We start from the raw sequence: 14,108 nt of genomic DNA, 5'->3' as shown, positions 1-14,108 counted from the left end.
ATGAGCTATAAATCACATGTGCACTGCACTTCAACCATTGCCTGAGAACCATGTGAATAAACTCTCTTGGGATTTCCTGTCTGGCCATTCTTTCGCAGATGGTATTTCCTGGATCCTCACAATGTTCCGGAACTTTTATTCCAGCCATATTTGGAAATGGCTGGAGTGACTTTGTCCGTTATATCATTTACAAAACGAAGCTGATCACGCAGAGGTAATTACAAAATGATCAGTTTTATTACAGGTTTATAATACAGCATTTCTATGTGCAAATCCAACAAAAAGAGTCAGGTCTTTTAAATACTATGTAAAAACAAAAAACACAACCAAAAAACAAACAAAAATGTCTGTTTAATTGCACTGATAAAAAAGACTAAATAGAAACAAAATAAAAAGTTACAAATGGCGAATTAAGACCATCTGTCAATAGTTTGCGTTTAGAACAACACAGCTTTGTATAATCTGAGAAAAAGGCTTCCCAAATAGGAAAATGTAACACTACTTTACCTTAACTATTACATTCAAAAACAGTTTCATGTTGCAGTATCACAGTTTACGAGAGAAGTGCCACCCAGTCTGGGTACAAGCTCCACGGGTTTTATAGGTTAGGCTGACCCATGTGTCACTCATTCATTTTCACCCCTCCCCCTACCTGGTAACACTACTGGTAAATAAATAAGTGCTTGCTTTTGTTATTTTCTTTATGTATAGATCAACTTTAGATCAACATTTTGCACTAGATATAAGGGAATTTCTTTTACAGTGGGAATTTAAATAGGCAGCAGCTTGGAGATCAGGGATTTCATGTAGCGCCTTTTCTGAAACCAAACGACTCCCTAATATCTGATGCAAGGAGTAGCTCAAAAGTGTTGTTATGACATTAAAAAAAAAGGATATGCTATTTTTGAGAAACAGCTCAACTCTCCGCCTTGGATTAAGTCTAGTATTCTAGCTCAGCACCATTCAGTTGGATGTGCTGAACTGCAATACCAAACAAAGCCTGTAAACAAGAGCGGCACTGTTTTCTGGAATAAAGCAGCCATGTTTTTCTAATCCCTTTAAGCTTTCACCTAATTTGAATTTTGCAAGATTTATAAAAAGCATTGTGGATTGTTGGTTGTGTTTTTATGATAAACATTTTCTGAATACAGTTTAAATAATTTAAAGTTTTATAAACAGGAATGGTATCAATTTCAGTTACCGTTATAGACAACCCCTTCATTAAGTGTACCTGTTGTCCATACAATATTAAGAAATATATTTCTGGACAGATGCAATATTCATTAGGCGCTATGAAAACCTCCAGGACATATGTGCCCCTATACAGTGTATGATGTGTATCAAAAGGTCTCAAAGAAACAATGGCTTTATTTCCCATAGCAGCCTATCAGAGTTGAGCTTAATTTAATCTAGACTTCGTAGAAAAAATAAAATGCAGATTTCGTTTGTTATAGCCAATAAGGCCACATATTCTCTGAAACAGTTTTGATACGTTAGGTACATAGAGTATTACATTCTTAATGTTTCAGTGGTATTTTCACAAGGTGGGCTTTTCGATCCAAGTTAGGTCCATGTATTTCTTGCCAAAAATGGGAAAGAATCCCGTAAATGGAGCAAATACCGTCCAAAAATACAGCTATGTGAATGTTATAGTTAAATTCAGCCAAAACAGTGCCCCTACTGGTTGAACATGATGAGTACACTTTAGTTTTCATTGGAAATTAATAGTTGGGGGTATTCAAAAAATATAAGTTTTTATGAATCAGAGTTAAATAGACTAAAATGAAATGTGACATGAGCTCTGCTTGCTCCAGGAGAGGATTAATACTGACAAATTCTACCCATACTATTGCTCATTAATTTACTGTATAGAAATCTTTGTCATTTCCTGCACTAATACATTATCTGCTATGGGCAAGTAAACCAGTAATTTAGGACACAGTTGTAGAATATATTTCCCCTTGAAACTGGAGATTGCAGCATTTTTAACATTATAAAAACCACAAAATAGGTAAGAGCTTAGCCCCATCTAACCCAAATCACACTGGTGATTTTTATTTGAATATACAGATGTAGTAGAGTTGAATCTGTCATTTAACTTTTTGTGGAGTTGCATTGCTTGTGCATTGGTTAACTCTAAATTATGTCTCAAAATATTCCAGTATTTTTACCTGAAGCCTTATGTAAAACCACAGATAACACATCGTGATGTGGTGTGCCAAGTGACAGGCTCAGCTCTGCTACATCTGTATACCATCATCAACATCAAGTGACTTTCAGAGTTTGGGAGAAACATGTAGTGATGCTGCCTTTCCATAGTTCACCCATCATTTAGACTATTCAGACAGACTTTGTTACAAAGAAAAATAATTGGACTCCACCATATAGAACAGTTACAGGAGAGCCATGTTCTATATTAAGAGTCCTATACGCTTAGGGTAAGTGATGTTAGATCCCGTATTCAAACTGTTCATGGAGCAAACGATCCATATTGTACATTAGGTTTAAATCTCATCCTTCCATATTGACTAGTGTTCCACAAGTCCCCGTCTTGTCTATGCAGCTTTTGTGCTCCTAATTCTTCCAGTCAAGCGCTCCACTCATCTCCACCCAGTTCTATGCTATCATGCTGGACTCAAGGCAGCCTTGGCACTATCCAGATGAATTTCCTCTTGTGATATTACAAAACTTGTAAAAAAACATATTCAATTCCAGTCTGTGACCCGTGTCCTAGGAAGAGGAGGTGACATTGCCTGAAGACATAAGGGTCACTGGGTATTCCGCCTCATCTTTCTGAGGGTGAGAAGAATTGTCCGACCTGCTCCTGCTAAACTCCATTCCTGTAATGATGGGTCTTTTTACTTTGGTTCCTGGATTCAGGATAGGGCAGTGGCAACAACAAGCCATCTTTAGGAAGGCGCGCCTCATCTCCCTGTTGGTCAAGGTGTAGATGATGGGATTAGTGGCCGAGTTGAGTACAGCAAGAGCCAAAAAGTACTCGGCTTTGAAGAGAACCTGGCAGGCCCCAACCATACATCCAACATCTAGCAAGAGAAAAATGAAGAGGGGCGACCAACATACAATGAAAGCACTCAAGACAATGATGACTGTTTTAAGCAAGGCCATAGACTTCTCGGAGCTCCTACTTGCCCTTGCACAGTTTCTTCTGAAGGTCAAACTTCTGCTTCTCGTTCTTACCAAGAAATAAATCCTGGCATAAAGAATAACAATGGCCATCAATAAAATGCTGAAAATACTGGTACAAAAAAGGATGTAATATTTATGGTACAAAGGGAGCACGGTGGAGCAAAGTTCCAAGTTTGTCATGCAGTTCCATCCCATGAGGGGGAGTCCTCCAAGACATAATGACAACAACCAGCACCCGCTTATCAGAAGGAAAGACCTGGAGCTTTTGCTACCATTGTGCAACTTCATTTTAAGCATGGTAATGTAGCGCTCAATGGCAATAGCCAGGAGGCTAAAGACTGAGGCAGAGAGGGCAACAAACATACTCCCTTCCCGTATGAACCATTGTACGGGTGTTAACTTGTAAGTATTGGATCCAGAAAGGAGAATGTTGGCTGTGTATGCAGCTCCAGCTAGTAAATCAGAAAGTGCTAGGTTACCAATGAAATAATACATGGGTCGATGAAACTTCTTGGTTCTCCAGATAGTAAGAAGCACAAGGACATTCTCCAGCACAATGAAGCAACAGATAATGATGAAGATGATGGAGGTGGGCTTCAGTTCACTGCTAGAGTTATTCTTGTACTTCCCTGTGTAATTGTAATGGGCTACAATTGTTTCATGGTTATAGTAAAGACTCTTCTTATGAGGAAGTACAGTCGGAGTCATAGCTGCTGTAGTTTTCCAATAAAACACTAGGTGGCGGAAGTGCTTCTTAAATTTAGCTCCAGGCGGGGAACTTTTCCTGAAAAACATTATAAAACCATGTTAGATTTATTGGTCCTTGCTTATTTGATATACAGTACTGCTCTTATTAGTAAAAAATAAAATGTGCCTTAAATTATTAGTAAGGTTTCTGAATAGTTTTCATCTGAAAAACAGTTACTGACAACATTTTCTCTGTTAAAACGATATATGTACGGATTTGAATGGATTTAAAAAAATTTCCTTTAAAAATGGATGTCATTTTATTCAACAGATTTCACTAGGAATGTCCTGTCTGTTCTGCATAGTCTCTGGATCTAGAAAACAGACTGTACAACTCACAACTTCACCTGCAGAACATTGGATAGGTGGTAACGTAATGGTTAAAAAATGGACTTATCATTAATATGTATTCTCAGTTACAAACACACAAACTCTAAATTTTATATCGGTATAGCAGAGCTGGATTTGCCATTCTCTTTTTTTAAAGCTGCATAATTTGTGCAAAGTGGTAAGTCACTGAGTTAAGATAATGCAGTCCTAAAGACCATAGATAATACATTGTGATCAGTTGAACCAAGTGACAAACTCAGCTCTACTCTGCTATTTCTCTTGTGCATCATAGTAACTCAGTACGTTTTCTGCCATTCTATGGAACATAACGCAGATAACATCACAGTCAAGTGTGACACGTTATAAACTATTATCATTTTTGATGGACACAGAATAAGGTGCAGTTTAGAAATAGTAGAATAGGCAATTCTCAACTATCTATCTGTATGATGTCACTCTTCTCTAAAGGAAGCTTTTTGTCTTCTGGGTTAAGGTCTTCTTTTTTTTTGCGGAAGTGATGGTAAAACTTGGCTAACAATGGACTGGAAGAAAGGAAATTAAGGGGATTGAAGCAAAGTACAATTTGTTCTGCATCCAGAGGAAGCCGTGAACTCTGTCAAGGTGTCTGAGAATAGTGTAAGGGTATGTGCACACAATAACGACCATTACGTCTGAAATTACGGAGCTCTTTTCAGGAGAAAACAGCTCCTGGATTTCAGACGTAATTGCTCGTACTCGCGTTTTGCGAGGCGTCAATTACGGGCATAATTTGGAGCTGTTCTTCATTGGATTCAATGAAAAACGGCTCAAATTACGCCCCAAGAAGTGTCCTGCACTTCTTTGCCGAGGCAGTCATTTTACGCGTCGTCGTTTGACAGCGACGCGTAAAATGACAGGTCGTCTGCACAGTACGTCGGCAAACCCATTCAAATGAATGGGCAGATGTTTGCCGACGTATTGTAGCCGTGTTTTCAGATGTAAATCGAGGCTTAAAACACCTCGTTTACGTCTGAAAATAGGTCGTGTGAACCCAGCCTTAGACTGAAGCTTCCCTGTCTGCAGTGATGAATTCATTTTGTGTGTGTTTGGAGGACATTTGCTGGTAATCTATGAACTACTGTCCTACATATAACCATGTGGCAATGTAGTATGGGCCATGGAAAAAGCCCGGTGGCCGATGAGTAGCCTGACGCCGCTTTCATGTCTGGTATAAACCTGCACAAAGCTTGCCCTCTCCTATTCCAGGGTCACGCCACCTTCTCTCCAAAAAAAACACTTGGACCTCTTGTTCAGAGATAAATATGTTGGCATAGGGGTCCAGAAGGGCATTTTGATTTTGCATATACGTGTTGTAGTTGTTGCCTTTGTTATATAACAATTACCTCGAATTATGAGACTTATCCAGGTCCTTCCCCTACATCACAGGTATTTTTGAATGTACAGATTTATAAGGCTAAATTCACACCACGTTCAATGGTCCCACTATGTGAAACTGCCATAGAATGGCCCAAAAAAATATTTTGTATACAGTCATCTATGCTTTTGAACAGTTGGGCTGCCTGACATATCCCAGCCAAACATATGCCAAAAGGTCACTCCTTTAGCCTTTCTTTGCCCACCCTAGTCTATGAGTACGTTGGTGTATACATCAGGAGATTTTCTGTATACGCCAACAGTACACAATGACAATGGTGTGACGTTAGCCTAAGGGCATGTTCACACAGCTTATTTTCCGGTGTATTTCGGAGTGAAAAATGGTCACATTACTCTCAGAAATACACCTCCAAGTTACATAACAGATGAAGTTCATGCTATATAGAAGGTATAGAGCCCTCAATATGTTAATCTTAGACATTTCTTTCAATAATGAAAACATTTTCGGCTCTTAACATGGGTAAAAGACTTCAAGTGTTCCTATAACTACCTCTACACTAGGCACAAGATTGACCAATCACATTGATTTTTAAGATGTTAATCGATTACTTGACTACACCTAATGCAAGTGACCAACAAAGACCCCAGGATTTAACCGAGGTAGAAGCAGGGGCTCCTGAGTCTCAGTGGAACGCTTCATTATTAAATTGTGATACCATTGATGTTCACTCTGGTTCTCGGTTATGATTCATTCTTACTCATTTGTGAAAAATCTCTACAATTGACATACATTTGTCACTCATGTGGTCCTCTTGAGGGAAATCCCAATAACATGTTCTTATAGATCATTCATATGGCCACGCGCACACACACACACACACACACACACACACACACACATATATATATATATATGCACACACACACACATATATATATATATGCACACACACACATATATATATGCACACACACACACATATATATATGCACACACACACGCACACACACACACATATATATATGCACACGCACACACACACGCACACACACACATATATATATGCACACGCACACACACACACACACACACAAACACACCTTCCTATTTGTTAATTCCAGGACAGTATTAGGCTTCATTCACACGAGCGTGTCCGATATGCGTGCACAAGAAACATTTCCTACATTTCATGTCCATGTGCCATCAGTGTGCTTTCCGTTTCGTATCAGTGTTCTTTCCGTTTCGTATCAGTGTGCTTTGCGTTTCGTATCAGTGTGCTTTGCGTTTCGTATCAGTGTTCTTTCCGTTTCGTATCAGTGTGCTTTGCGTTTCGTATCAGTGTGCTTTGCGTGTGGCATCCGCTTTTCACGTCTGTGATTCTCCTCTTCAAGCACAGTCTTTTTAAAAAAAATAATTCTCTGCATTTCTTTAGCAACTGATGCGTGAAACACGGACAGCACACGGATGTTGTCCGTGTGCTGTGCATGGTTTTCAGGCACAAATAAACTTCAGAGGGCGTCAAGGTCTGCAAAAACGCAGCAATATAGGACATGCAGTGAGTTTCACACAACGGACACACGATGCGTGAAAAATCATGCATGTCTGAATAGCCCTATTGATTTGCATGGGTCCGTGTGCTGCCAGTTATTTCAATGGACAGCACTCGGACACGGAACACGCTCGTCTGAATGAGCGCTTAGCAATAGAAGGAGCAGAGTAAGATGTCTAAAGGTTTTCAGTTGGTGACTTAAGTTACAGCTACTTTCTGGGAGTTCTCATTCACTGTGCAAAGCTCCATTGGGAATAATTAGTTTTGGTGTTAATCAAAGGAGACATTAGCCTAAGTACAAATAAATGCAGCTATACGTGTTTACATAGGTGCACAGGATAGCAGGTGTGTATCCAAAGGGCCAGATAATCCAGCAAGAAAGCAGGGAATCCAAATACACTGCAGCCCCTGCATTGGTGCTGTGCCCCTGCTTAAATGAGATCAGCAAACAGATTAGTGTAAAACTCCCGAGCAAGTGTCTATTGTTTCATATCACTGCTGGTCGGGATGTAAATCCGTTATACTCGGGGGTGGACGGAGGAAAAGATCTAAGGCTGCCCTTGGATATAATCAGTCCATGAAATGATGTAGCTTCAAATTGACCAACAGTCCTAGACATGAAAACAGTAGTGATGGGAAGTATATGAACATATAGATGATACGGATTATCACTAGACATCTAATCTAAACAGTCAATAGGTGAATGTAGAATATGACCGATCACATTTATACCCCACTGATTCTGGTACCACCATAATAATGATTGTTAATGGTCATTCCCTGTAGTTAAAATTAAATGTTCCTGAATCAGGAGTCATTGAGGCGTCTACAATTGTTCATGAATTTCATGCAAAGAAAAATGTTCCCATGGGAAAACTGTACCAGTGAAATAACAATATACAGGCATGTAAGTCCTTTCAGAGTGACCATTATCCCAATTATATGTCCAATATGATCAGATTTATAATGGTTACACCTATGGGCAGCATGAGGTGGCACGTGCCAGTTACATTACTATATTCTACATCATACAACATCTGATTGCTGCTACATTACTATACATCATATACTGTATGTAATAACTAAAGATTATACAATGTGTGACCACTACTACATTACTATAAATTGTACAATGTGTATTCCCCGCCATATTACTATACATCACACCACATTGTCAGTATGTTACTATACACAGTACAACAGTATACGGGATCACCAGTATATTACTATCATCATACGATGGGATCGCTACTACATCACTAAACATTGTACACTATGTCATCACTTCTACATTAATATACATTGTGTGATACTGTATATGTAATCACTTCTTAATTACTATATATTGTATGATACCGTATATGTGATCACTTCTATATTACTATATATTGTACGATGTGATCACGAAACTGCTAAACATTATATGACACTGTATGTGATCCCTTCTACACTACTATACATTGTATAACACTGTATGTGATCCCTTCTACACTACTATACATTGTATAACACTGTATGTGATCACTTCTACATTACTATACATTGTACGATACTGTATTTGATCACTTCTGTATTACAATGTATTGTACGATATGGGATCACGAAACTGCTAAACATTGTATGACACTGTATGTGATCACTTCTACACTACTATACATTGTATGACACTGTATGTGATCACTTCTACATTACTATACATTGTATGACACTGTATGTGATCACTTCTACACTACTATACATTGTATGACACTGTATGTGATCACTTCTACATTACTATACATTGTATGATACCGTATATGTGATCACTTCTACATTACTATACATTGTACGATACTGTATTTTGTCACTTCTGTATTACAATGTATTGTACGATATGGGATCACGAAACTGCTAAACATTGTATGATATGTATGTGATCCCTTCGACATTGCTATACATTGTACAATACGTTATCACTACTACATTACATTGCACAATATGCAATCTCCAACAAACTTCTATACATTTACTATGAATCGTACCATCTGTGATAACTGCTACATTGCTGTACATTATACCTTTGTGTGAGAGTGAAGTTCTTGTGGTCAGGCAGTCTGGGAACATTAACCGCAGTCTTCCCCAAAAAAAGTTTTGAAATCTCTTCCCATGTGGTTAAGTTACTCCAGAAGTGAGAGATCCTTCATTTCATAAGTAAACCTCATAGCTGCTGGCATTCCTGCCCAGTGGTGTTTCCATGCGAGTGCCCACAGAGCGCTGTGAAGCTGCAGCTCAGATGCTTTGTCTGTGAGTTGTGTCACTCTCCACACTGTAGAAACTCTTCTCCACCCAGACGCTCCTCCCAATGTGTACAGGATGCTCTCTGAATTACTACAGATGTAGCAGAGCGGAGTTTATTAGATACAGCTGACCAGCGTTTGTTATTTTTCACAATTGTAGTATCACATTGTGTTATCTGTGAATCTACATATCACTGCAGAAAAATGGAGTCCTATCATACTGCACAAACCATATACACCCAAAGACGTCGTAACCGATAAATCAATCCCTGCTACATCCATATATCAAACCACCACCAATACAGTTATCATTATACAGACATTATAGGATCGGTTTGTGGTTTATGTCTATGGAGGTTTTATTTACCCCCTCCTCTTAGAATGAGTCAGTTCCAGCGGCTGTCAACTTACTGCTAAGCAAAATGTGTGCAATGACAGAGGTAGAATCTCACCTTGTACTTACATCAAAGTCTTTCATGGAAATGACAGTTAGTATTTTATATGTCTTTACTATTTTACAAGAGTCTTAGAGCATCTGCTCTGAGTGTGAAGTTACCTTTAGTGAACCGCCACCTATATATTATGGTTCTTCTTAACCATTGTCTTATTAGTAGGGGTCCGACCGTTGGAACCTCCACCCATACCTCAAACAAACGGGCAACGTCGCTTTCAGCTTTTTTGTATCACACAGCGCCATTCTGGGAAGGCTGGGTAGCAACCTAAGCCCCTGAATAGCAAATCTACCTAGTTATGCCGTGATCCATTTGCTGCTCCTGTATAATTCCATGACTAGACAGATTTTGTCATTTAGGGGTCTGAGAAAACTGAGTGGGCTGTAATAGTGGCCATTTTGCTTGTCACCCACCTTTACTAGAAATAGATATAACCAAGAAATAGCTGAATAGAATATTTAAAAGCTTGACAGACAAGAATAACTTGGGGATTATATATTTAAAAAAATATATATATTTTAAAAAATGGATATTTTTTAGGAAAGCGCTCCTCAATGAGAAGAAAAGGCAGGTAAGTGCTGGTAAGCTGATTTATTTGAGCAACATAGGATGGGCAACGCGTTTCAACGCAGGACATGCGTCTTCGTCAGGCCGAGAAATAGCTATTTTAGTATATTTTTCTCGCTTCAGATATCAAGAATAACTTGGGGGTGACTTGGGGAAAAGGTCCGTTTGCATATGCATTGAAAGCTCTAAACCATTAGGCCTTATTCACACGAACGTGTTATACGTCCGTGCTACGCGCGTGATTTTCACGCGCATCGCACGGACCTATGTTGGTGAATGGGGCCATCAGACTGTCAGTGAATTTCACGCAGTGTATGTGCGCTGCGTAAAACTCACGACATGTCCTATATTTGGCCGTGTTTCGCGCAGCACGCACCCATTGTAGTCAATGGGTGCGTGCAAATCGCGCTCGGCACACGGAAGCACTTCTGGGTGCCGCGCGTGATGCGCGCTACAGTAGTAAAATAAATTAATGAAAACAGAAAAGCACCTCCTGCTTTTCTGTTTGTAAACATAAAAACAGAGTTTTTGATGGTGGCTGCACGAAAATCACGCAGCCACACACCATATGCTAATGACACACGCGCAAAACGGACACGTCCGTGTGAATAAGGCTTTAAACACATAAAACACTGCCAAGATGGCATTTATTAAATTTGTTACATTAGAGAGTTGATCTCATCAGAGACAACCACTTTCAGAATATGGCCCCCTGAGGTGATCAGCTGATCGCCGCGGGTCTCGCTCCCAGCATCCAGCTGGTTTTGCAATGTACATGGCGGCCTTTCAGATGAATATCGCAGCTGTCCTTGTAACATAAGATGGCTTCAGTACGCCAGTTTAAAGCAACTCTCCGTTCTGGCTCATAGGGAGCCCCCCCGATATATGTCAATATACCCTAATAGGGAATATGAACAGGGGTTGGCCTTCTGAGACAACCCATTTAAGGGTTTATAAGCATTGATGTAAAGTGTGTGTGTTTTTCAAGAATGTCAGACAGCAGGTAAAAGATTATACGCCAGAGCTGACTCATTTTGAGAGGTGGGGCCCATACAACTTTCAGACATAAACCACAATTATACCGAATATTTCTATAGCTTCTGTTAAAAGGGACACTAAATATTATATACATGAAGCTTAAAGAAAGAGCTGCTACTATCATATGTATATACATTTTTCTGGAGATTTTTAGGAGAGATATGTGAGATAAAGCAGTTTTCTGCTATCCTAGGCATGTAACCTTGCAACTACTGCAAAGTTTCCAACACAAGGTCACTAGCGACTTTTTTTTTTACCATAGAGAATTCTTAAAGGTGTATTGCGACTGCGATTTTCCGCTGTAAACATACCATACACACCAGATAGCTGTTGGCTGAAATGCTTGTTGGGCCGCCAGCTATCTCCTCCAACCTCCCCATAAACCTCAATGCTCATTTTGGCCAAGTGTGCATATTTCTATCAATGGGGAGATTGGCCCCTGACGGAAGTTTGTCTCTATCCCCATCACAATAAAAGATCGGGGCATGTTGAAATTCAACATGCTTAACCCTGGTTTCCCCCACGTTTGCTCTAGTCGGACAGTTGCGAGACCCTCATGCGCATAAGAATGTTAACGGACATTAATCTAATATGTATCGATAGCTTTCTATTCAAGCAATTCTTTAATATGTAATGTAAATACCTTAATAGCCTCCTTGGCATCAAGTTTTCAATTCATCACCTATTTGACCACAATGATAGAAAAAAAAAGATCATGACGGTTCCTGGAAAAAAAATGGCACCGATGAAGACTGATAAAAGATTAACTGTGGCATCAGTTTGACTCCCACGGAAATCAATAGGATCTGTCAGCAGCCATCATGATTTTTCAGCTGTTTCCATAACTCTCACAGATTATAATGGAGAGGCCTCACAAATGTACAGTCCGCTCTCCCCTTCTTCCTCTTCTCTGGGTCGTTGCTTGGCTTTTAAAAAAAAAAAAAATTGGGATCATGAGAGTCCAGGTCTCCTGATAGGTGGCAGATGTGTTAGAGAGCATTCACACAGATGTATTAACCACTCATGTTAAGTCTGTATATTTTCTTTGAAAAAAAGAAAAATGGGAGCAGAGTCCATTAGAAAAAAGCTAGAAAGCCTTTCCTATCCCGGTTTGCAAAAAGAGGGTGTTTACCCATTTTACACTCACAATTGTCAATCTATGGCCAGCATAAGGGAGTTATAATCCGTTAGGTAGCTGGTAAAAACTGGACTCATTAGCCAAGTGCTGGAAATAAACTATATGGTTGAAAGTATTGGGACACCCCTCTTAATCATTGAATTCAGGTATCTCATTCAGTCCCATTTCCACAGGTGTATAAAATCCAGCACCTAGCCCTGCAGTCGCCTGTACAAACAATTGTGAAAGAATGGGTCATTCTAAAGAGATCACTGAATTCCAGCATGGTATTGTAATAGGATGTCACCATTGCAAGTCAGTTTGTGAAATATCTTCCCTCCTCGATATTCCACGATCAAATGTGAGTGGTATTATTGCAAAGTGGAAGCGTTTAGGAACCACAGCAACTCAGCGACAGACCACGTAAGCTTACAGAGCGGAGTCACCGAGTGCTGAGGCGCATGGTGAATAAAAGTCGCCAATGCTGTGCTTACTCAATAGCTGAAAAGGTCCAAACCTCCTTTGGCATTAACATCCGCACAAAAACTGTGCCCCGGGAGCGTCATGGCATGGGGGCCAAGCAGCTGTGTGCAAGCCTTACATCACCAAGCACAATGCCAAGCGTCAGATGGAGATGTGTAAAGAACGCCGGCACTGGATTCTGGAGCAGTGAAATGTGTTGTGTGGTGACAAATCACCCTTCTATATCTGACAGTCAGATGGAAAAGTCTGGGTTTGGCGAATGCCAGGAGAACGTTACCTGCCTGACTGCATTGTGCCAACTGTAAAGTTTGGTGGTGGAGGAGGGATAACACTCTGGGTTTGTTTTTCAGGGGTTGGCTTAAGCCCCTTAGTTCCAGTGAAGGGAAATCTTAGGCTGGGTTCACACTGAGTTTTTTGCAGGAGGAAAATCTGTTTCAAAATTCAGTTTGGAATTTTGAGGCAGATTTTCCTCTGCCTGCCCGTCAATTTTCGTGGCGTTTTTCGCCCGCAGCCATTGAGCGCCGCGGGCATAAAACACAGTGAAATACGCTTTGTCTGCCTCTCATTGATGTCAATGAGAAGTCAGAGGCGTAAACGCCCAAAGATAGGGCATGTCCCTTCTTTTTCCTGCGAACCGTTTTTTCCGCTCGCGGGAAAAAAACACCTCCACCTCCCATCGAAATCATTTTCGGCCATTTTTTCACACATTTTCTGTCGCGATTTTCGGGTCAAAAAACTCGTCAAAAAACTGTGTGAACCCAGCCTCATGCTTCAGCATACCAAGACATTTTGGATAATTGTATGCTTTCAACTTTCTGGTCCATAAAGGCATGGTTTGTTAAGTTTGGTGTAGAAGAACTTGACTGGCCCGGACAAAATTCTGACCTCAACCTCGTCGAACACCTTTAGAATGAACTAGAATGGAGATTGTGGGCCAGGCCCTCTCGTCCAACATCACTGTCTGACTTCACAAATGTTCTTCTTGATGAATAGGCAAAAATTCCACAGACACACTCCCAAAGTCTTG

General features: G+C 40.1%; 1 protein-coding gene across 1 annotated transcript; it reads right to left on the bottom strand.

The window, feature by feature from the left end:
- Positions 1 to 332: 332 nt before the first annotated feature.
- On the bottom strand, positions 333 to 9,480 carry S1PR1 (sphingosine-1-phosphate receptor 1). Its single transcript, XM_075833356.1, has 2 exons — positions 9,206 to 9,480; positions 333 to 3,931 (listed from the first exon to the last, which is right to left on the bottom strand). The coding sequence occupies exon 2, from the start codon at positions 3,853 to 3,855 to the stop codon at positions 2,731 to 2,733; it is 1,125 nt and encodes a 374-aa protein (XP_075689471.1). The 5' UTR covers positions 3,856 to 3,931; positions 9,206 to 9,480; the 3' UTR covers positions 333 to 2,730.
- Positions 9,481 to 14,108: the final 4,628 nt, after the last annotated feature.

The sequence above is a fragment of the Rhinoderma darwinii genome, chromosome 7 (assembly GCF_050947455.1).
Source record: "Rhinoderma darwinii isolate aRhiDar2 chromosome 7, aRhiDar2.hap1, whole genome shotgun sequence".
In the NCBI taxonomy this organism is placed as follows: Eukaryota; Metazoa; Chordata; class Amphibia; order Anura; family Rhinodermatidae; genus Rhinoderma; species Rhinoderma darwinii.
The sequence above is the reverse complement of the archived record's forward strand: the minus strand, read 5'-3'. Positions and strand labels throughout refer to the sequence as shown.

What these genes read in the sequence shown, in the direction of transcription:
- S1PR1 (XM_075833356.1), bottom strand. Translation starts at nt 3,855, where the DNA reads ATGACTCCGACTGTACTTCCTCATAAGAAGAGTCTTTACTATAACCAT.